Below are 24558 nucleotides of genomic sequence, written 5' to 3' on the forward strand. Positions count from 1 at the left end.
AGAACCTGGTGTGATTCTTGCAGTACTTTAGCACTGGCTGTCCTAGAATAGCCTTTTCAGTTCCAAATACTGTTCTTCCTCTCATGTTTCATTTTAAACAGCTTCAGCTACTTAATGTATAGAATTGTTCAGGCATAAATGTAAGAAACATACTATTTAAAAAGGTAATAGAAAGATAAGACAAATCAATTCACTGCAAAGTGGGATCTTTGCCAGGAAATTTCCAGCAGCACCCAGTACTTTTAGCATTTACAAAATTTAAAAAGAAAACCACAAAAACTAAGCAGCAGTATTTTGAAAGTTTTTACTTTACATCTAATCCACCAGCTTCTGCTGAATATTTTATTGCCATACTGCAACACATTTATAATTCATCTCATCATTTCTTCAAATTCGTTAAGGAAGGAATTGTTATATTTTTACAATCCTTGTTATACTTGTACAGTTCTCTGTAAACTCTTCTATGAACACAAGTATTTTTTGGTCCTATTAGTATTAGTAAACACCAAGTTTTTTTACTTCAAAAATATTTATAATTGTCACAACCATGTAACAAATGGAAAAGGGGTCTAATAAGCCATGCTGTCGATTCATTGCTCTTTCTGAAATGAATTCCTCAACACTGGGAAGAGAACAAGCATTTTCCTGTGGTTAAAGAAAGTCCAAATTGCATGTTTGAAATCTCTTGTAATAAAAAGAGCAAAGCAATAAGCGGATTATCTCTTTAAACATAGTATAGGAAGGCTGGAGGCCCCGGAGACATTTTCCATAGCCTCTATCTCTGATGCATAGCAACATTATCTTCAAGTAGAGAGCGTCCTATGACCCTGGAGCTCAATTTTAATTTGATCTTCTTCTTTAAAGAGGTTTCTATGATTTCTCTCAAGTTATGCTGCATATTCTTATTTTGGGTTGGTTCTGTTTGGTTGTTGTTTTGTTGGTTTTTAACCTGAGATAAAACAGCTTCAGCTTTTTGATCCACTAGTTTGATCATGTTATATGGATATTTAATGTAACCTCTTCCCCATCAGAACTAGAATATGCATCAGCACAAATGGTAGGCAAGTTCCAGCGGACAGGACAGAGAAAAGCTTAGATAGAAAATTCACCTCTAGGGTGTCCCTCCTCCCTCCAGTCATTCTAGGTTTCAGAACTGGTCTACCTGGCCAAAAAATGTGTAGGGATGGGGGTAAAGGAGCCTTATACCCTTTCTGGGAAATACTGGCTAGTTGAAACAAAAGCAAACTTACTGGTTTTGGTGGGGCAGGGGTACATGCCTATTTGCACAGAGGCTCAAAATCCCAAGCAATAACACTGCCCCTTGCCAAGAAGAACAGGAAATTGGATTGAACTTCTCTGGGCTGCAACCTGGCCCCAGATCCGCTTGGCTTTACACAGCCCCAGCAAGGGAGTTTCCTCGGGTCCCCACCTCCTTGTTCCTTTCCCTTGTTCTGGAAAAAGCACTGCCACTGAGACGTGTTGCCAGGCAGGGATATTTCCTCTGTTTTCCTTTTCTCCATCTTTATCTCTGTCTGTGCATCCAGTCCTCACTGTATACTGCTGATATTGCTGAAGGGAAAGCATTTACTCGGAGGCACTGATTTGAGTCGACTGAGTATGGTCACAGCAGGCATCTGTGACTACTTGATGGGATTAGCAGATTATGAGAAAGCATGTTTCACTGTGGGGTTCCTGAGAAAGGAAAAATGGGCAGGTGGAGGCTTGGATCTCGGTTAAACTATGCATGAAGGCCTGTTGGCCATGTCAGGAAAGCCGTAGGCACAGGATCAGATGGACCGCTGCAGGTCAGGATTGGAAGATCAAGCCAGTAAACAGGGAGGTCTCTGGATTGTCCTATCATTTACAGAGGAACGAGATTTAAGTATTTCAGCCAGGCCAGGTGAGAGAAACCTGCACAGATCCCATCTGCATACATAAAATACATGTGAGTGCCTGACAAAAGCAGCTTTTCTTTTGCATCAAACGGCTTTGCTGCAAAATAGCTTTGCTGCATCAATGCAGACTGAGCCTAGGTGGGATTTGAACAGATGCATTCTGTTGTTAATGAAGGGCAGTTTAGAATGAGCCAGGGATTCACAAGTCCCTTGTGGTTGTGCCCTGAGGTTGCTGTGGATCTCTGCAGAGAACTGGGGGTGTGAGAGAGTAGTTCTGCCGTACAGAAAGCTCTCTGGTCCACATAGGGTCAGATTTTGCCTCTTAGATATTCTCATACAGTGTATCAGAGGATTCTTCTAGAGTTGCTTGCTTCTTAGGTGTCTGCAGAATGATAAAAAGGAGAAAAAAGAAATGGAGGGAAATTATTCAAAAGATGATGAATTAATTGTTAATAAGCAGACACTGACGTTTGTTCTGTTAGAAATGGCTATAAGTGATCTGCTGAAACGGAAGCCACTACAGTGAGAAATGTTGCTCCGCCAGAGACGAATGTGACTAATCCAGCCCAAGGGATAAAGATGCCTCCTTTACTTGTCACTCTTTCCCCAGAAAGCTGTCAGACAGGGAGGGGAGGGAAAATTGGACTTGGTAAAAAAATAAATCACTTTGGATTCTGTGAAGGAGGAATTCCCTGACCTCCTCAATCCTGTTTCTTCAGCAGTTGAGTCTATTCCTCACGACCGTTCCTTGTGTAGACAAGGCGCTGACAGACTGATATTTTAAGCGCTGTGTGGCACAGGCCTGCTGTAAGCAAGGTTACACAGCAAGTAGCTGAAATGCCACCGGGTGAATGAAGCCCTACCTACACTAGCATTTTCTCTGTTGCCACCACCGAAGGGAAACATTTTACAAAAGTGCTGAGTGCAGGCACTTCTAAAGCATGCGGGATTAACCCCTTGCTACCCGAGCTGGCTGGCAGTCCAATGCAACAGCATGCCAATGCTCTTGTTTCAGGGGCTCTCTGCCCTGCTTGCCTTTACAGCTCCCCCTCTGTGCACAGCATCCCACAGCAAGGACTGGCCCAGACCCTCTGCAGCAGAGTCACCCACCATTCAGCAGTCCCAGCTACCGCTCACAGCCCAAACCCACTGGCCCACAAGTCTTGCTCTTGGGGAAAACACCCTGTTATATTCTGGCACAGCCAGCTGGAGGATGTGTCCCAGGCCGTCACAGCCCAGGATGACTGACAGAGAAACTAATCGCGGTGCTTGCAACAGTAGTGGAAAGCACAATAAAATTATCCTGTCCAGAGATCACGGGGACCTGCGACTCACAACTTCCCTTTCTTCTGACCAGCACAAGAACTGAGGGCACTTGGTGGTGTCTGCTCTTGGTGCTCATCCCATCCCTTCTCTTTGCTTTCTTCTTTGTTTCTCCCATCTCTGCTTCACCCTTCACCCCACCCTGGCTGACACTACCAGCACCAGACCCACTCACACACATGCTCCTTTGCTTTTGCTTTGTTGCTTTGCTCCTGCTCTGTTTTACAGACCCGCTGCCCCTCAAAGCAGTGGTTGAGTGGTGTGGGCCACACACAAGCAATTCATTGCAGCCCAGACAGCTCCACACATACTGCATCTCATCATCCAGACTGAATCATTTCAAAGGGGACAGCTGGTAAAGGTATACAGAAGAACAAATAGGACAGGGAAGAGGGATCAGGATGTACTGTTCTCCCTATCCAACTAATTCAAAATGCAGCAAGAACACAAAACCAGGGATGCTGTCTTTTCCAGTGCGTATGATGCGCTGAGGTATAAGACAGCCTACCATAAACCAACCCATCCTTCCCCTCAATAATCAGATATCTGCCACTGCCTTTGCTACCACCAACTACTGTGGTGCCACAGCAGTAACTGCAGGAGGCCAGTGGCTTTGGGACCAGACAACGTGGCAAGTAGCTCAGACACAGAGGGAGCTGTTTGATTCTAGACCACCTTTTCCTAAAAGGTGGGAGTTGTGAAAATGCTTCAGATACTGGAAAATACTGTCCTTCATGAAACAGAGGGATGGTGTCAACTGATGCTGGCACTGTGGTCCACACTGCAGCCTGGAGAACTCTCCCCAACAGAACATCAGTGGGGGGAAGTAAGAAACTTTTCCAGGAACATTTCCCAGTGTTAGAAGAGTTAATATATTTTTTAAGCAGATAAGAGGTCTGGAGCGTAAAAGAACAATGGACTTCTGAGGATAGGAAGGAAATGTACACTGGGGTGCATGATGCAAGTTTTGTCCCTATGAAACAGCTGATGCCTGCTAAAGGCAGAGCATAGGTTTGTGTGGGCCTCTGCTCTGCATCATGTGGTCACCACAACTGATCTGCATATTCCTAGTTGCAGCTACTTTCATTATGAGCGCATTTAGTTCCTTGTCTGTAACTCCTAATGCCCAGCCCAGCGAGAAGATCCAAGCCCAAAACATACCCACCCACACTGCCTCTTCCTGAGCCCCAGAGCTGACAGAGGCTGTATCAGCTCAGCCTCTCTGTTCAAACCATCTTAGATTCTGCTACCATGAAAGGGCTCTCAGGTGCTTAATGCTGGTGAGAGCAAAGCTGTGGCCAGGGTCTGACACAGATTCCAGAGCAGGGGTCCTCAAACTACGGCCCATGGGCCGGATACGGCCCCCCAGGGTCCTCAATCCGGCCCCCTGTATTTACAGACCCCCCCAGCCCCCTCCCCCGCCGGGGGTTGGGGGGGAAACAAAGCAGCCGCAGATGACTGCCTGCCACTGCATCCGCGCGCTGGCCCCCTGTTGAAAAAGTTTGAGGACCCCTGTTCCAGAGGGACACAGATTCCTCTACCCTGGAGAAATTCTCAGCTGCCTAAATTATCTGGAAAGGGCAACAGTGGGGACAAGAATCTGGCCATCTCTTCATGAACATCTGTCCCATTCAGAGGGAGCAGCAATGCCAAACCCCTCAGTGCCTTTCATCGTACATCATACAGCAAAGCATCTCCATGAAACTGGGACTTCCAGAACTGGTAGAGCTGCAGGAACAAGTTGTTCTGCCGGAAGAGGGAAGATAGGCTATGTGTGCAGCCCAGCTGATGAGTGGGTGCCACATCCCATTCCCCTCTTTTGTTGGGACTGGAGACACACTTAGTGCCTGCTAGGGCCATGGTGACTCTGTGGGTTTTCTTTCCCCATGTGTGCAGTGCATAAGGGAAGTGTTCAAGAACAGGGCCCCAGCCCTTACCTTTCCTGGAGGACTATTTTTGAGTGACTGGTTGTTTGTGTTGTTCTTGAGGGTAGAATAGACATCAACTTGCTGAGAATCCAGGCACTGCACAGGGAAAAGAGAAAAGAGTAGGGGTCAAATAAATTACTTAGGTTTAAGACAACTAATTGTCCGCTGTGTTGCTCCCCATCTTGTGCCTGACATGTTTTAGGAACCACTGTCATCTCTGAAATTTTTAAGTTCCTGGCCTGAACTTGAGCAAAGAGAAAATTCTTTTCCCCTGAAATCTTTACAGTGCAGCTGCATCAGCTTCCTTTTTCAGGCTCACAGAGACAGGCTTTGATGTTACCTACCCTGTGTAAGGCAGTGGAGAAGAATGCCAATGCTCCTGCCTTCCTCTGCTCCAAATTGTCCCAGAATGCAGAATAAAGACCCCTCTGCCACATGAAAGGATGTTGTGTACCATGGGGACCACAAGTAACAGGCAGCCCTCTGCATCACCCGGGACTGTTTAGGTGCCTGACACTCACAAGCTCTTACTTGCACTTATTCTGGGCACACGAAAGGGGGAAGAGGGGTGAGACTGAAGGTGCTTAAGCACAGGGGCTGCCAAAAATGGGAAACCCTACACTGGGCATGATTTCTATTTATTGTCTGGAGTTCTGTAAGTCAGAACTCTCCTTTCTTCTTAGAGTGAACAAAAAATAATAATAATAAAAAAATCAATACACTCCGACCCTCAAACATATCCATGGTCCCACACAGATACACAGAGAAACAGAGAACACCCTACATGTGTATGCACCCGCTGGTCCCCCAGATAATCGTGTCACAGGAGATGCATGTCAGTTTGAGTGATGTTCCAGATCTGCCTGAAGGATCAAACATAACAATCAGGAGGACTTTTCCATGTGTGTTTCAAGGATGACAGCAGGTTGCCAAGGTGGCTGTTTCTCTGGCAACAGGAAGATGGGAGGAGCTCCGGCCGCAAGAGGGGCAGATGGTATTAGTGGAGAGACTGCAAAGGGAGTGAGGCACCCTGCAACGCAGTGAGGAGGGTGAGCAAAACATGGAAGCTTGATGCTGGGGCTGCTAATCACCTGAACCTTCATCGTTTCATCCAGAGTTGCAAACACTTACCATCTTTCGGGATGATGGCCAGCAGGACGGTGGTTTGAACAGGACCAGATGATAGAGGAGCATTTGGGAGTGGCGCTTGGAACAAACAAGCACTCAGATAGGAGGGGGGCGCAGTGCACGGAGCACCACACGTCTCTCCCATTCCCTCTCCTCCTCCTGGAATATCAAATTATTTCACCTGTCTGCTTCCCACTCCCAACAACCCGCTTGCCTACACATACATTCCCAACTATTTGCATGTGCACATGCGCACACAGAAAATCCCATTTCCCTCGCCTCATTTTCAATTCTCTTTGTGATGCTCACAGCGAGGACCTCGTCCCGCGTGCTGTGCTCCCAGCAGCCTGGCTCCATGTCCCCTTGGCAGGACAGACTGCCACTTTCACTGCACTAGTCTGAAGCCACTCGCAAGCCAGAAGAATCCTTTTGGTGTTTAACCTCCAAAAAAGATTCCCTTCCTCCACAAGCCCTCTTCCCATGGAGGCTGTTGACAATGCGGGTCCTTCGCTGGCCAGTCGGAAAGCGGGTGTCTTCAACTGCCATTTGCAAATTAATTACTTTTACTTGGTCACTGACCACCTGCTACTGTCACAGTGGAGGCACACAGGCCTCTCTCCTCCCCACTGGCAGATGCCTTCTTGTCCCCAGGCAGCCTCCTTGTCTCCCTCACACCAGGAAAACCTTCTGTGCTCTGGAACCCTCCTGCACCGCATGAGTTCTCTTTGCTGCTGAAAAAGCTTGTTTGAAGTGTAAAGTGGATGAAGCAAGTCACTTGGATTGCAATTTCCAAGCTGCTTGTTAACTAGGTAGCTAAGCTGGAAGACAGAGGAAAATACAGGTTTGGGTCTGGGCAGTGCAGTGAGGTAGAGCTGCTCTGGGGCTGCAGAGGACAAAGAGGTCAAGGAACACCTGGCAGTGTAGTGGGAACAAAGTGGGTGCCCAGCTGCTCCCTTATTACTGGGGCTTTTTGCTACCAGCTGCTTTTCACTGTGTACAGCCACCCCCAGGGACCATGAGTAAATGGTGGCACCTGGAAGAGCCAGCGGGGAAAGCATTTCCTCCTAGAGATGTTCAGCAGGATAGCTTTGCAGAAGGTGTGATAGGACCATTCCCACTCCAGGGGTGAACCTTGCTGCCATGTAGGGTAACACAGAGAATTTGATGAGCTGTACCAGCCAGTTCCAAGACCTTGCTTTGATGTCCAGTGCTGCCTCCTGTTGCTCCTGCTCCCAGCTCCGGGTCTGCAAGGACACTGTGATTCCCTCACCTGACTTTTTTTCAGACTGACCTCTTGCTTTCCCCCACAGATAGCACATCTGCTGTGTGCTGGCCTCTTGTCCGATCCCCTAATTTCTGGCCTCCTCCTTTATCTCGTCACTTGGAGTTACCTCTCACTCGTCCTTCTGTTTTCCTTGCCTTAGCTTACCCCAATACTGACCATAAATTTCCAGCCTCCCTGTGAATTAAACACTGTGTTCAATACTCAATTTAACACCAACAGGTTTTCACACCTAATTTCAAACACAGTTTGCAGGGCTGGGTTTACATCATGCAGAGTCCCAGCAAAATTTAGCAGTGGGGCACCAGAGCCATCTTTCAAAGGAAATAAGGTTTGTTGGCTTTCTGCTCCCCTCACCTATTCGGAGGGCCCATCCACCGCAGGGTCTCCATCCCAGGGCTCTTGCCCTCCTTCCCGCATTAACTTCCCTGTCACACCTCGCAGCCCTGCTCTCACCACGTGCCATGTCTGTGACGGGAGCTGCTGCTTCGTGCCTGAACAAGTCACCCTGCAGCAGCTGCTCCACTATAAAGCAACCTCCAGCGGGCGGGCTCGTGCCCCCCAGCATGCATGAGGTGGTCACAGGCTGCTTGCAGCTCTGCCAAAGAGGGCTGAGCCACCTGCCCTGCGCACCCCACCGAGCTGGCTAAGAGCTCGGCACAGCTGTGTGTGGCTAACAGGCTTTGGGGGAAGGCTGGCCGGGCGGGGGCCACAGGGCTCCTGCAAGCACAGGGGCCCAGCCAGCTCCAGGGACTGCCTGTGCCTAAGGCTAGCTCTGCTGGCTTGCTATATTAGCCTTAGTGGGGCCTCCTGAACAGAACAACATGATGAAACATGTAATTAAGATGGAGCTAAGGATGCATGACGAGGCCGACTGAGCGAGAAATGGATTTGATTTTTTTTTGTCTCCTTGCAGAAATCATCCACTTCAGCAGGAAACTACCCATTTGGATTTTCATAAGCCTGAATTAAAAAGAAATTACTTGCTACAAATGAAAAGGTTTATAACCTGCAACCTCCTTTACTCAAAGCGTTGCTTTTTTGCCCAGAATAAATGTATCACATACAATACATAGTACTTTCTTTTAAACCTCTACTCCAGAAATTAAAGGGCCACTGAATGGTGCCCCCCCACCTGCAAGTGAGAATGAGAAGGGGGCAGGACCATCCTCTTGTTCCTATCTGCTCCCACCAGGTCTCCTGCCTCCTTGGCAGAGCTCTGCTCCTCTCTGCAGTACATTCTCCAGAGCTTTGCTTCGTTTAGTTTAAATGATTAATGCAGCAGAGCTTACAGGTTTTCCTCAGAGAGACTTTTCCAGTCCTTATAGACCTCACAGCAGAAAGGTTTCCTAATATTCAGGCAACATCCTTCTCTACTCACTTTTATTTTATTCCTCCTTGTTTGTCCCACAGATCACGAGGGAAAAAAGAAACCTTCTTAGTGGAGCATTCCTCCCATGGGAGTAAAAGGAGGAAAAGGAATCAATTTTAAATGGAGCTGAATGGGTTATAGTTGGGATCATGGGTCATGGTTACTTGAGGTAGCTGAGGTCTGGGCTTGATATTTCAGTAGAGCCACTCCAGTCCTATTATCTATGATGCTATAGCTTGATGAGTGGGAGATGGAGTTCCCCAGTTTGGGGAATGGAAAAGGAGATCCTATGCAATGAAAAGGGAAATGCTCAAAAAAAAGACTCCACTTTCTTCCTGCTCCCTTTCCCCTGAGAGCTAGTCAGCCTACTCAGGACTGCAGTGGTCTTTGACACTGACACCAGTGAAGGTGTCACAGCAGGAGCTCTAAACAGCTGGGGTTGTTGGAGGGAACACTTCCCTCTGCCTCTTTCTTAAGCCATCATTCTCCAGCTGGGAAGGGCATGTCCTTGAGACACTCTACAGTACGAAGTGGGGCTGGGATCCTCTCTTTCTTCCTGACTTCTGGAGACACTTGTATCTCTACCACTAGGAACCTTCTCTGGCCCCACACTTGCTGCTCCCCTGCTGCCACAGTGCTGGCAGAGGGAAGGATGCTGCCCAGCAGGGCATGGTGCGAGGCTTTGGCACTGGGAAGGCCACGAGTGGTATCAGAATGAAGACACACAATGTGCACAGTCCTGAGAGGAGCTAAGCAGGGCAGAGCACAGGAGCAAGGTCACTAGTACCAGGCTGGCACACAGGTATTGCTTATGTTTCACATCATGATACTGGCATTGTCTGTACCTTGGCAGGGCAGGGAAAGGAAGGGTTGTACCACGATGCAGGCAGAAGGGATGGAGAGTAAATCTGGTACTCACATCATAGACAGGAGATGGTGGTGGTGGGCTGGCTGAAGGAGGCTGCGTTTCCACCTTCTGTCTCCGGATATTTAGCTGGTTCCTTACAGGGCACAACACCTGCTCAGGACAAGACAGCAAATGACACATTTGGAGAAAACACCATCTCCCCCCAGGTGAAGTGAACACCAATGTCATGTCAAAGCCAGCTGCCTGCACACCCACTGAGTGCTTCCACAGCAAAGAGTGCCAGCAACTCTGCATAACACAGGCTGGTCCCTTTCCTCACCACAGGGTAAAACGGAAGAGTCTGGTGACTTACACTGGAGCAGAGGAAAGGAGAACTGGGCTCTCTGCATACATAAAAATCACTTCCACCACTGAAACTTAGCTGGACAGAGGGTGTACATATTTAACAGCACACCACGATGCTGTAGGACAGGGAGTAAAGCAGGGCCCTGTTCCAAGCGTGCAGGGGAATTTCAGAGAGGCAAAATCTAGTGACTTTTGTCAGGATTTGGCCAGGAAGCTTTTGCTAATACATAGAATCTAGAGAATAGGACCAGACAACCGTCAATGATGACATATAGTCAGTGATACACTGACGTGCAAGTCCAGCATGGGGTGGAAGGAAGAAGGTCTCTTCCTCTGAAATGTTTCTTGCATCAGATGAGCTCTCCTTGAACACGTTCCATTCATGCACAGATAAGAGCTAGCCCTGCTCAGCAAGCAAGAGAGGAGGCAGAAAAGGAAGGCTTTGCTAAGTATCTCAGTTCTAATTCAGAAAGAGTGGGATGATTATATTCACATCACATGAAAACGATGAACTGCTTTCCAGTCCATTAGTAACTAAGGAGGATGCTAAATAGCTTCTCTTAAAGATAAACATTTTTAAACCAGCAGGTCTGAGCAAGCTGTGGTGAGAAATATGGGTTGTGTTCTGCAGGAGGGCAAATGTAATGACTGTATGATCTCTTTGGGCCCCAAGGAGAGCCTGTAGGTCTGAGACTTGCTAGCCCACCTCAAAACCTAGAGATGCCAATCAGCAAGTCATGACAGTGCCTGTCTCCTTATCCCCATGGAGACTGTCTAAGCAAGCAGGCACGGAGGCCTGGCTCCAGCCCGGTCACTCTGCCGCTTACACTCCTTACCCAGGCTGCCTGCAAGGTAAGTCTCACAAGATTAGCAGGTCTGCCAGCTGCTGCCATTCTGTTTTCAACCTTATGGTCTCTGACTGTGTGTGCTGGAGCCTGATGTTCCTTGGAGTTGTAGGACTATACCAGCAGCACAGCCTCCACATAAAACATGCATGCAGAGAGTCTGCTCTCATGGTGGCAGGGAGCAGCTTGAAAGAGTAAATATGGGGCATATTCGACCTAGAAAAAAACAATCCCCAAATTCTGTTCTAAACGACATCAAGGTTTTCTAAGCCAGCCTTGAGATCTCTGGAAGAATGCAAGGGATGCTATTTGCATGCCTGAAGGTGGCAGTATGCAGAGCAGTAGGTTTCCCCCAAACAACAGGGATTCCACGATCATGACCCCAAAGTTTTGGCCACAGGGCCTCTGTCTCACCCATATCTTTCAGTCCTACTTCTGGCTCTTCTGCTCTCTACATCCTTTTTTCCCGACTCCAGTTTCCCCTTTGCCCTCAGCTACTCATCCTAGCTTCCACTTCCTTCCCCAGCTGGTCCCAACCTGTGCCACTATTCCGCTTACCTAAGGGGCCCTATCAGTCTACTCTAAACACCCTCCTCCAAGCTCCAGTGCTCCCTCGCTCCAGATTCCAGTCCCAGTTTCTTTCCCGAGGCTTCTTCCAGCCTCACGGAATCACTGCTGTTGGAAGGTGCCTCTGGAGATTGTCTAGTCCAATCCCTCTCTGATCAAAGCAGAGTCAACTAGAGCAGGTTGCTCCTTGGGTCCTTGTCTCTCTCTCTCTTTTCCCAGTTAGTCAGAACTTCCACAGAGGCTTTCATGGGATCCTTGTCCTGACTTTACCCTCTCACTCTGCCTCTTAATGTTTTCCCTGCCAAACACATGCACAAGCTTCTGGTCCCCATCCCCTCCACACTGCAGATTGGTTTCTTCTATGGCGCCCAAGCCACAGCTCAGGAATACAGTTGCACAGTCCCCTTGCGACCAGGTTGTGACCTTGAACCAGAGTAGCCCCCATCTTGAAACAGGGAAAGTCCTGCCCTCCTCCTGCTACCAGGGCTGCAACAGACTTGCTTGGGTGCACAGAACATTACCTGTCTGACCCACACCACGTGGAAAGGCAGCCTCACAGGGGGCCCCTTTTAAGTGAGCTGCTAAATTCACAGGAGCCATGACTGAGCATGCACAAACTGCAATTTTCCAAAAACCCATCACAAGGCTACTCTCAGGGACAGAACACCGCTAGTGTGACTTCTTGCCCTGTGTCAGATCATTGCTCTAAAGCAGAGCATGCCGGAGTCAAAATGATTACCAGAATTTCTTTAATGGACAAATCAATGACTTGTTTTGTCTTTCCTGTAATCTTTTGTCTCAGAAAGACTGAACTTCAAAAAAGAAAATAAACCCGAGGCAGACACCCAGCACGGAAAATTTTAGCGTGGGGACTTCCAATCCAGCCAAGTTACAAGCAAATGAAATAAATTCCTAGAATGGGTCATGTCAGGTATTGCTTTTTATTTGGTTATAACTTGCCTTTCTTTTCCACAGAAGCAGAGCTGTTGCGGTGATGCTCAAAGCAACAAGAAGAGTAGTTACTGTAATGAGGATTTGCCACCCATAAGAGGTCTGTATGTACCCTGTACCTGTAAGAAATAAGACAGAAGTTTCACACTGTGAGTGGAAGTTACAATCCTGCTGCATTTTTAACCCTGGAAAGAGCCTTGGGAGAACTGAACTACAGAAGCAGTGCAGAATACGGTGGCACAGATGCACACACCCTTCAAAACCTAGCCTGACTGAACAGAGAGCAGGGTGCAGCTGAAGCATCACGCAAAAGAGGCAGGATATGAGCAGTTGCACTTCATGTACATTAGAGGGATCTGACATAACTATGAGAGCCAAGAAAGGTGGTAGGTAGAGCCTGGCAAAGGTCTTCAGTGATAGGGGTAGAAAGACAGAAGGTGGAAAGCACACAGGCTGCACAAACTAGCAGGGTGGGTATTGTAGGCACCCTCTGACCAGTGTAGCAAAGCTATTTCATCATGGCTCTTTACACTTATACTTTGTAAGAAGTTTTTCTTATCCGGCATTCAGTAATGCAAATCCCGCCAGTCAGCAGCATGCACGTCCTTATCACTTTTCTATAGCATTCCTCTTATCTTGGCATGAAGTTCTCCTGTGCCTTCTAGTCTGCACATTAATGGAACAACCAACCCCTTGTACCACCTGGAAAAGGGGTGGAGGGATTATGGTGAGCTCCTAACTTGTTTGTGAGCCCCAAATGTTGAGTGCCTAACCTGTACATCTGATTACAGCGACCACCCTAACCACCGAGCTTCTGTTCAGCTGTCTCTGTCACACTGCTAAAGGCTAACCCACACCAAATGGCAGGCTCCTGAACACTGGCACCTAAAAGCACCCTCTAACCCAGTGCCCAGGCTCCCTGGTTAGGTCCTGCCTTTAAGCCTGCTGTTCCCAGGAGGCTGCAGCAAGGCAGATAAAATTACAGCATCTTCACGTCCCATCTGTGCATTGGGAAAAGTAGCATAGGTCACCTGTGTAAAGTGGATTCAACTCTGATGGCATTAAGTATTGAGCGTAAAGTATTATTCCCACCTGACTTCGTAGCATGTTTGGGTAGAGGAAAAGAAAAGCAAAGATTATATTTTCATAGCTAGATCCAGCTGATTTTTAACCTACTTCCCTTCCTTTCTGGTTGTTCACTTACCTCTAGCAAGGACAAACACTCCCTTTCCCATCTTCTGGATGTCATTCCATTTGACCTCACAGTAGTATGTGCCAGTAGAAGAGGTGTTTTCAAGTGGCATGATTCTGTGGTCATAAGGTATGACAGCAGTCGTATTCTCTTTTCCAGAAGGGATTTCTACCTTTTCCGACCTACTATAGATGGATGTTTTCTGGCCCAGTGAATTAATCCAGTAATAGAAGATCGAAAATCTGGTGTATCTCGGCATGTAAGGAAAGATGACTTTACAGGGGATGGATATTCCTTCCTTGAGCAGCGCAACCTGGATTGGAGGTTTCTGCTGAACATCAACATTTCCCCCTGTAAGGGTAATAATTGTTAGCAGTCACCTATCATCGTTTTAAGTCAGGAGAGGACTGCTGCCCCAAAGACAGGATCACACTGTGAAAATATCCATAAGTCAAGAAGCACACCCGTAGCACGCAGTGTTGGCCCTTGTCAGAAACTGAGTGATTCAGAGCATGTGGCCTGTGCGATCTGCCACATCTCTTAGGTAATTGCTGTGTGATTTGCGATAGCCTGTTGCATTCACAGGCTTGCCCTTTTCCCTTGTGAGCTCCTCTGTACAACGCCAGCACGCAGAAAGGCAGGAAATGAAGCAGGAAGTGAAGTGATTTTGCAGTGCTGTGAGACTGTATTTACCGCGGATGAACAGAAAGCGATTTTCCAAGTCAAACGCTAGCTGGACATCTCCTGAAACTTCTGAGTTACGAATCTCTGCTTGGGCATCTCGGCATCTCTGCACCAGTGAAGGTGCTGTACACAAGCAGGTGTTGTCGGTGGGGCTGTGTACTTCTGAAGCACGAGTGAGGAAGGAAATTGCATGTTCTGTACAGGGGCCAGCACCAGGGCCATGAGAAATAAGACACAGCTTAATCAAACTTGTGTTGCCGTAAATGGGCAGCAAAGCGCAAGACTCAATGCTAGATACAGGAACTATCTGCAGAAGAGTGCAGATCTTAAGTATCTGTACGTGACAGTATCTTAGGCAAAGAGATGGGATGGGAGATCATGCCCTTCATGTGGTTCCTCCTTACACAGACAGGGCTGTTGAAAGTGATCTATCACGGCAATTCAGTAGACAATGATGTCAGGAGTTATAAGGGGGGGATGGATAAGCACAGATGGGGAACCACACCATAGTTCACTCCATGTTCTGTTTAATAAAAGAAATAAAAGAAAAATAAACGAAACTAAGAGTGAGCCACCCCAGGCTAGTAAGGAGCCTGGGGTACAGGACCTCTTTCACTTCCCAGCCAAATCTGGGTTTGACACCAGGCAGTCTCTGGATGTATTTGTTTGGCAGCTGACATAACACCACATATAAAGAAATTTAAGAGGAAGCCTGTGCAAACCATTGTTGTCTTTGAAAAAGGGAACTGGAAACTGACACACAAGTCATCTTACAAAATGAAGGATTCTTTCAGAGACATGAAAATAGAAGGGGGGTGGGAAAGTAGAAAGTAGGGGATCAGCAGGCTTTTCCATTCATGCTCTTGATGGGATTCCCTGGGGTTCTGCATTTATGAACAGGCTCATAACAAGGCATTAAAGCTGTCCCAGAGCACAGCCAGGCTTGCTTTCCTGTCATTGTGCACTAACGGTGCACCGCAATGGCAGCATCACCTCTGCACAGCAGGACTCAGCCTTGGAAAAGGCAACTCAGACTGAGTGCTGCTGAATGCTGAGCACTGGAGAAGCGTTGTGGGGGGCAATAATGGAGGGAGGAGATGGCCGCTGTCCAGAAAGGACTGTTGGTAAGTAACATCCATTAAGAAAAATCCTCTACAGATGACATAGCCAAGGACAATAGCCTGAAAGTAAGGAAGAGCTTAGGTTACATCACTAGAAAAAGGTTCTTAGCTGTAAAAGCAACGAAGACACAGTACAGTCCTAAGGGACCTGCTCATTTGTTGTGAGCCCACAGTCCTGTGTACACTAGATACAATATTATGGAAAGACAATAACATAAAATCCTGCAGGCACAGTGGGAGTGATAACCCAGGTGGTCTCTTCTGGGCCTTAATTTTCCAGAATCATTCATCATCCTTTTCCTCATCTCTACCCAGCAAAACACATATGAATACAGTTTCTATACAAGACATGGCTAAGCACTGCTGTAACAAAACAGAGGAGAGATCCATCTTCTTACAGTATCCCAGGAGCCATTAGCTTGAGAAGAACATGCCAGGGAAAAAGCCAAACCATTTTATTTAGGTTATCTAACCCTTCTCCCATGTTTCTCCTTTCTTGAGGATTCTCTCTCTCAGCTTTGAAATGCTTAAAAGACAGAAATAGCAGCAGCGTGCAAATTCCTAGAGGGGATCTTTGAAAATTAGCAAAAAGATAGCAGCTGGAAATGCTCTAATATGAACAAACGTGAAAGTAAACAAAAGGAATAAAAAACCACTTTTTTACCTCCACACTGAAGCAACCAAAGAAACAGGAAGATGACTTTTAGATTAGAGGCCATGGTGGGGGTCAAAGGCTGTAAGAAAGCAACGAGACATGAAGATCCAAAAGGGAAAAGAGACGGGGGTTTGACAAGTATTTCCACACCCGGGCAGCTGGTTGATCCCCTCCCGTTCGCGCAGGGAGGGGCGGGATGGACACACTGTGTTTGGCAAGCTGTTCCTGGCAGATGCAGGCATGCAGGCTCTTCTGCTTTTTGGTCAGACTCCTCCCCACGCCGGGGTTCATTTCTCTGCTATGATGGTGTTAGAGCTATCAGCAGGTCTCTGAAGATTAGACCCTAAGCTCTTCAACGCATGGAGTTTTGTCTCCCATACAGTATCATACGCACTCAAAGCAAACTTTGTCACCTTCCACAGTGACTGAAGCCCTGTGTTGGAATACGGAAAAAAAATGTGCTTTGACTGTTGCAGATCAAGGCCATTTGAGGCAAATGTGGTCAAATTCAGGGAAGGATTCAACTGATCCTGGAGCAATGGACAAGCTTAAAAGTGGCATGGTGGGATTTTTACCATAATTCTGCAAGGATTGGTTTACACAGTTCTTTTGGAACCGCTATTCCCAATTATTCCACTGCATGGACCACCCAGGTTTTGGAATAAGGGCACCTTACTTCAAATTATCTTAATCAATTGCTTTGTTCACGTGGGGAAGCTACTGAGCAGTGCCACAGGATGTGGGCATTGGGCAGAATAGCCTCATCAGACTCCTTAATGTGAACACTCAACTGTGGGATCACAATTTTTTTGCCTTCAACATGGAAAACAAGGACCCACATCAGCAGTCAGTACAGAGGAATGGCTCCACTGTACTTCTGACTGCACAGAACCTCCCTCCACAGCCAACTCCTCCACTAGGTCACTGTGGAGGAAGGCACTCGTATTCCAGAAGCGAGAACAACCAGACAGCAAATTCATCCCTAACAGCTGGGATGTTTCAGATCCACACGATGCTGGCTCTGAATCAGCTTTGCAACGCAGGCAAGCCTTAAGAAATCTATTGTAGGGAAATCTATGGAGAGCCCTTTGAAGAAGAAAACCCTTTTTTTTTGTGGGAGGATCCTGCCGCCTATACTAATGAAGAAACTTTGATTTTGACAAAAGCTTGTTTTTTGCCAAGATATCTGCATTGCAACAGCTGAGCGGTGTCTGACTCAAAAAAACTCTGATGTGTGAGAGGTCTTCACTTCTCTCTAGGTAGCTTCCTCCTTTTGCACTTCTTGTGAGACATTTGCACTGTCCACAAGAAAGCACTTTGCTGCAATTTCAAGGGTGCCCGCTCACATGGGGTGCTGTGATGTGAAGACTGGTAGGGGATGGCTGTGCAAGGAAAAACCTGAGAAGGTAGATAAGCCTGTAAACTGTGTGTCATCAAAATCAGTCAGTTGTTTTATCCCTCCAGAGTTTGTAGGAGTGAGGTTTGCTCCGAGGCAACCTTTGGTTTACAGCATTTTTCCTCCTGTTCAGCCTGGGATGGGTCCTTAGGAGGAAGAGGTCTTGACTCAGGGGTGGCACACAGCTGTGGCCACTGCGGCCCCCTGAGCCCAGGGATGGCTTTGGCACCTTGCTGAGAGCCCTGACAGATGGGGAGAGGAGCAAGTGGCTTTGTGTAGCTCTGTAAGGCTGGTGCAGCAGCTGCACTCCTCCAGGGAAGGTTTAGCTCAGATTAGCCAAAACCAACTTCTCTCCCCAAGACATGCTGACATGAGCTGCACGGGGCTGGTCTCAGCTGGAAATCACTCCTCGCAGGTCTTAACGCTGAGCAGCAAGGACAATCAAGAGCAGTAACAAGGCATTTGGGACACACTTGGCATTTCAGATCAGGCAGCTGTGGCTCTGGGGGGCTGTGGGGTCACAACAACTCGGCAGCGTTTCTCGGGCCTGAAGAACATCTCAAGGTAGTTGGGGCAGGGAGGGAAAAGGGGGCAGGGACTTGCTACCCTCCTGTGGAAGAACTCTGCTGACCAGTCAGAGCTGCTTCTGCTCTTATATCACACTCATCCCCATGGTAGCACACAGCTTTGCAATTTCCAGCATTGATGTATTTCTAGAGGACAGAACATGCTGCTCCTGTCAGAGATGTGTTTTAACTGTTATCAGCATTTATCTGCTTCAGGAATTCAGAGCGATAAGTGGATTAAGTGCGGTAGGTTTGTAGGGCTGCTAGGTCAACATCATCCTTCCGTCCTTTCCCTTCTCTTCCTATAAACAACCCTCTTGCCACTCTAAATGCCAAGTCCTAGAAATATCGCTGTCTGGAATTTAAAAAAAAATAAATATATAGATCTAGCATTTCAAAAGAGATCACACGTAAGACTTGGCTGTGGGATTAGAGGCACGGCCAGGCCAGAAATACATTCACTGCTGGGATTTGCTATGGTAGAGCTCGCTGAAAAGAAATGGCTTTGAAACGACTACCCAGCAGCTCTTAACTGCGAGACAGGATGACATTCTGTTCCTTAGAGCCTAAAGGGAGCCTGAATCTTTGAATGTTAAATTCTCATTCAATTTGGTCTGGGGATTCTGGACTGGGTTTTAACCCTGGAGACATAAATGGGAGGAAGGTGAGGAAAAGCTGAGGAGTTGTGTGTTTGTACTACCAGCCTGTAGCTGGGCTGAACTGATCCCCCCGAAACTTAGGCGGAACTAACCAGGATACCTGTGCCGAAGGAAATAAATTACAAAGCTCCCAAGGAATAGGTCATTGCATGACCTTCACTCATGCATTATACAGTACACTGCTGCGTGTGAGCTGGTCCCTGCAGCACGATGAGGAGGGAACTGCCTGTCCAGCTGTAGCCCCGCCACAGCACAGACTGGCCAGGATCTGTACGGCTTAGTCCTTCCTTTGATGCAGTGAATGCTAATCACTTCCGGAGACTAAATACAGAATTGGGCTAGGTGCTAGCAACAGTTTCTGCTTGTAGCTGGAAAGTGGCCATTAATTTCATTCAAGCACTGTTAAAAGCCTGCGACAGCGGCCAGCATTCCCAACTGTGAGGAAAAGCACATTGTTCTGGCGCGCATGAACAAGTTTGGGCAAGTGCTGAACCTACCAGAATTGCCTGTTCACAGCTGTGTCCAATGTACACCCACAAGTAAAGGCGCACACACACACGTGCCCACACATGCCCCCACAGCCAACTCCAGGGAAAGCATTTATTCAAACAAAAAGGCTGCTGCTAGCCAAGGCAAAAGCAATGCTGCAGAGACCACAACAAAGCCTCTTTATTGCTGAAGCGTTTAACACCACAACCATCCAAAAGAGAAACACCGCTTGGCGCAGAGAAGAGCTGCAGCAACTCAGCGAGCCTGATTGCAGGGAGCGCTTCAGAGCATTCCCCAGCACGGCAGCTCCGGATTTGCTGCCTTGTCAGAGACCAGCTCAGTCCCCCATCGCTGGAAAGCCAGCCAGCGGCAACACACGCACCTCTGAGGATTCACAATCTCTTTGACTCTTCTAACCCCAGACTCCGAGGCGTACAGTTTCCCTCTGTCTGGCGGCAGAAGCGATAGGAGAGCCAGCGCGAGCGGGGCTGTACCTCTGCCAGCATTTTTACCACCGTTGTGTGTCGAGTGCCTCTCAGCAGGGCTGGATGATGCCGAGGTAAAAGCTGCCAATGCCCTTGTTACATTTCTACCCATTGAACTGCTCTAGGGAAGAGAACAATCAGCGACTCGAGGGGAAACCAGAAAAAGAAAGGTGTTGACACTACCGTGGGGAAGTGAGGGAGCACTTCTGTAATTCCCTTTCACCAGCAAAACAAGCCTGCCTCAGAAATCACCCGCTCCTGCTCTTTTTCTGTTCACCTACGGGAAAGATTCCCAGGGACCGAACGGTGGCCACATGCCCGATGTGCTGTCGGGGCTGACGCAGAGTGGCTGCGCCTCAGCCCCGGGTGCTCCCTGCTGTTCCCCGTCCCGGGCCCCCTGCTAGGAGCAGCAGGCCGGGCCGAAGGGGGTCCCGCAGGCGGCCGCCTTCCAGCAGAGCGGCCACCGCCGGGGCCGGGGCTGAAGCGGGGCCAGTCAGCAGAGCGGGACATTTTCCCTCCGCTCCTGCAAGGGGCGAGAAGCTTCTCCCACGCAGCTCACCCGCACCGACAGCGCAGGGCCGGTCTCGCCTACGGCGACAGCCACCCGCCGCGCCGCCGCGGAGCCCCGGCCTGGCTGGGCCGCGGGGCGGGGGCGGTGGGGCGGCGGCCGGTGCCCGCTTACCCGCACCCTCGCCCACAAGATGGCGCCGTCGGCCCGGCCGCGCGCCGCCGCCGTCCCCGCTCCCGCCCGCCGGCGGGGCCGCCCCCGCCCCCAGCCCCGGGCCCGGCCCGGCACCGCACGGCACGGCACGGCACGGCCCCGGCGGCTGCGGCACGGCGGCGCGCTGAGCGGCGGTGAACGCGGTTTTTCCTTTCGAGGCAGGTGAACAGTCGCCGCGCCGTGGCCGGGGGCTCGGCCAGCGCGGCGGAGGGCTGAGCCCCCTGCGCCTTCAGCTCGCGCGAAATGCGAGAGCGGGGCCGGGTCGCTCGGCAAGCGAAGTGCGTGAGACCCCGCGCTGTGCGGGGCCCGGCCGCCCCCCCGCACCGCCCCGGGCCGCCGAGGGAGCCGCCGTGTTACACACCCGGTGCCGCTCAGCATCTCCTCAGCAGCACGGCGGCCGCAATCCCGGAGAAAACAAGCGCAACTAGGACCCATTTAAGGCAAAACTAATGCTAATTAACTGTAATTAACAACTAGAAGAACAACATTTACTCAGCGAGCTGCAGATACTGCAGTAGCAGTCTGCCCATTAGGTGGGAGCAGGCAGAACCGGGGTGCGGAAAGGGGAAATAAACCTTGCTGCAGGCTCTGTCGGACGCACAGCGCCGCTGCAACGGGTTTAATCCATCCCAGCTGCCTGCTGCCCTCCTCACCCCTCAGCTGCTCGAGGTCGCTGTCCCTGCAGCAGCCCCGACCTGCCACCCCACACCCCTCTAGCCCCACCGCTACCAGCCCCCCTCGCAAGCCCCCTCAGTGGGCGGTGGCAGCTGAGTCGCTGCTGCTGAGCCCTCTCGGGGTAGCAGCCCCCAGCCCGGGGGGCGAAGCATGGGGAGCCACGGGCAGCATTGCCTCCAGCACCTGGCACCGTCTGCCCCAGCCACTCGCAAGCCATCCCTCCTACGCCGAGGGCATGCTGGAAACTCCTGCCAGTGCTGGTGAGGAGCACGGTTTTACTATGAATGATGCTTCTCAGCTTGCAGAGGCCTCCTGGGTAGTTTCCATGTGTGGTGCTTTCCATGACCAGCAAATCCCAGGCACCTATTTCATGTTGCTAACCAGTGATGCTGGACTAGTCGAGGCTCCAGCGATGGTGTTTAACTCGCTGTGGTTGCCTTAGCAGGGCTAGGCTCAAATCAGTGCCTCCACAAAAAGGGGCTGACTTGCTGCTGTGCTCCAAGGGGGTGCAGCTGCTTCAAGGGGCCCCAGCAGCAGCATGCCTCGCCAGCCAGTGGGAGTATGAGAGCAGGAGTCATAAGCACACAGCCCTCCCACAGCCATGACCACGAGATGTGTCACCAGCCCTGAGGTGCCACAGCTGGGCCAGGCCAACCTTTCTCATATTAGCAGTAAAATTGCTGGGGGTGGGATGCTGGGCAGGAGCGGGGCACATTGCCCACAGCTCCAAACCGTACTCTCAAGAAACAGGAGCCCCTGAACCCTCTCCTCACCAGCTGTGCACCTTGAGGTATGCACATCATGACCTGAAATCCTCCCTGAGTGAAGGGCTGTGCATCCTCTCTGTGAGGGGCGAAGGGTAGGAGGCAGGCAGGTTTGGCAGGGGCTGGGTCCTGTGCCGGGCAGTCACAGGAAGAATCGTGTTGGACAAGGTGGCAGTGGTTGTGAGGGAGCCACAGGACCAGTCCCTGCCAGCAACAGCCTCGCCAGATGGCCCTTCTGGCCACGTCTGCACAGGAAAGCTGCTCCGGCCTCAGCAAGTCCTGCTTTGAGCCAGGCGGCTGTGCCAGCCCCAGCTCCTGGCACCTTGGCAAGGAGCAGCTTCTGACTGCCTCCGGGTACCCAGGCTTGGCCCACGGCTGCTTCTAAATTCAAGCTCCTTCCCTCCAAGCTCCCAGAATCTTCTGGGATTAACTGTCCATTCAAGGAGACTCTGTGCTCCCCTGCACCCATACCACCTCATTCCCTCCTCTGTTCCTTCCGTTGCTTTTTTCTGTGGGTTTTTTTGCCCTTTCCTTTTAATACCTTCCCTGCTTTTACTTTTTTCAGCCGGGGCTCTTTCTTCAGCCTGTGGCAGCTTCCCAGCTCAGGGTGTTGGGAGGCACAACCCACAGCACAGCCAACAGCAACTCGGGAACCAGCAAGGACCCCCACAGCAGACACACGCACGCAGTCGCACCCCGCTTTAGATCGGCATGACTTTTCTTGTGCACACCTGGCCTCCGCCAGCTCCTGGAAGGAAGGCTGGGAAGGGATTAAGTAGCTAAATATCTCACTGGCAAATTATTATGGTGCTTTTTTTTTCTATTAATTCTTCAACTTTGCTTTTATCGTCAACTGTGGAGAATATGCAGGCTGATACAGCTGTTATAGCACACTCTCCTAAGGTAGAAAAACATCTTTTCGCCACCAGGCCCTATTCTGGCTATGCAAACTAAAGCATACTGGCAGAAGCATTTGCTGGAAGAACCGCCTCTCTGCTAGGATGTTTGCCAATATAGAAATGTGTTTCGTTTTGTCTTCCCTCCCCACCCCCCAATTTCCCACCTGCCGTCTACATCGCTGGCTGACAGGACTACAGGACAAGGAAGGATCTGTAGTTTTGGCCTAATGCAAGACAATCATCATCGAGTTTTGTTTTTCAAACCCTTGAAGAGCACTGCTGGGCACACTGGGAGCAGCCAAGGCTGTTCTGGGGCTGGGGGAGACCTGGGAGGGATTTTCTGAACCTCCCTGTGGGTCTGGAGGCTGGGAACTGAGCCTGAACTCACTCCAACCCCTCCAGTGAAAGGGGTGTCTCCTGCCTAGATAATTGTGTGATAGCAGACATGGGTTCAACAGGGATGGGAAATGGGAAATGCAAAAATCCCTGGAGCGCAAGAGGAAGCATGTTCTGTCTGCATGTAGACATAACCTCAGCAAGAGCAAGTGCATGGAGGTGGGACTAGGTGGATGCCATAACAGGGTTCAGACCCCTTCTCCTGTGGCTAAATATATATCTCCACTTGCTCTTTGTATATATATGCATGTATATACATGTACACACACACACACTTTATACCTAGCTACCGATACTTGCTGGGGTTTCCCTAAGGCAGCCCCCGTGCCCCTGTGTCCTCCCAACAGCCTGAGTAGCCATGCAGAGACCCTCTACTACAGCCGGGCCCACAGCTTCTCCCGCAGCCCCCCCTCTCCCTGCTCTGCACACCCCGGGGAGATCCTTCCCCACCCCAGTACTGCTTCCTTTATTATCTCTGCCCAGCTGTGGTTTATAAGTTGTTTAAATCTTTTCTAGGAACAGATAGAGATCACAGTTACCCAGAATCCAAAAACGCAGACAGCTTGAAATGTGGTTAGACTCTGCCCTACTTTCATTGCTCTGAGAGCAAGGCTCTGCCAAGGTGCTCAGGGGAGAGAAGAGGAGAGAAGGAGAAAAGAGAAAAAGACCCATCTCAGCAAACCGCCCCTTCCTCCAGCCCCAGGAAACAAACCTAGCCCATCCTCCCCACGCCGGCTGTGTCTGAACCGCACTGCCTTTCCGCCTGCTTGGCCTGGGACGTGCAGGTGAGCAGGGCAATGGAGGCATGAAGCTTGAGAGAGATGTTCTCCTGCACCCCAACACTTGACACAAGCGTGGGCATCTCCCCAAGCTGAGAGGTGTGAGGGTTTTGCCAAATCATAGCCACGAGGACAGCAGTGCTGCAGATTAAGAACGAGATGCGTTGGTAGAGGTTTTACCATCCGCATACCCACTCACAGCTTTCCCCCATACTAAGTTGCTCCGAGGCCCGGAGAGCTGCAGAAGTGGAAGAGCTGCCTGGGGCTTCCCTGCTGTGAGAAATCCCCTGCCTGGGAAGTCCGTGCTGGGTTACAGAGCTGCCGTGGGGCTGTGCCTCCACAGCGAGCGCAGCTCCCTCGCACCATCAGGCTCCTCCAACAGCAATACTTCCAGGAACCTGCAGTGATCTGGAAAGGGATCACCAATAATACTGGGAGGCCTCTTTCCTTCTCTCAGCGGTGCCAGCCCACAAGACCAACCTGCAGACAAAGATTTGTGTTTCCCAAGCCCATTTTCCCAGGGTCTGATTCTGATAACCCTGGGCTTTTCTCACAAGTGTTGGTGGTTTTCAG

The 24558-nt window shown here is 49.9% G+C and overlaps 1 protein-coding gene across 1 annotated transcript; it reads right to left on the minus strand.

Moving 5' to 3' along the window:
* Nucleotides 1-290: 290 nt before the first annotated feature.
* NFAM1 (NFAT activating protein with ITAM motif 1) lies at nt 291-16356 on the minus strand. Its single transcript, XM_080393162.1, has 6 exons — nt 16166-16356; nt 13709-14047; nt 12514-12623; nt 9848-9946; nt 5156-5242; nt 291-2277 (listed from the first exon to the last, which is right to left on the minus strand). The coding sequence occupies exons 1-6, from the start codon at nt 16218-16220 to the stop codon at nt 2218-2220; spliced, it is 750 nt and encodes a 249-aa protein (XP_080249288.1). The 5' UTR covers nt 16221-16356; the 3' UTR covers nt 291-2217.
* Nucleotides 16357-24558: the final 8202 nt, after the last annotated feature.

Source organism: Falco punctatus (genome assembly GCF_963210335.1).
Source record: "Falco punctatus genome assembly, chromosome: 6".
Classification (NCBI taxonomy): domain Eukaryota; kingdom Metazoa; phylum Chordata; class Aves; order Falconiformes; family Falconidae; genus Falco; species Falco punctatus.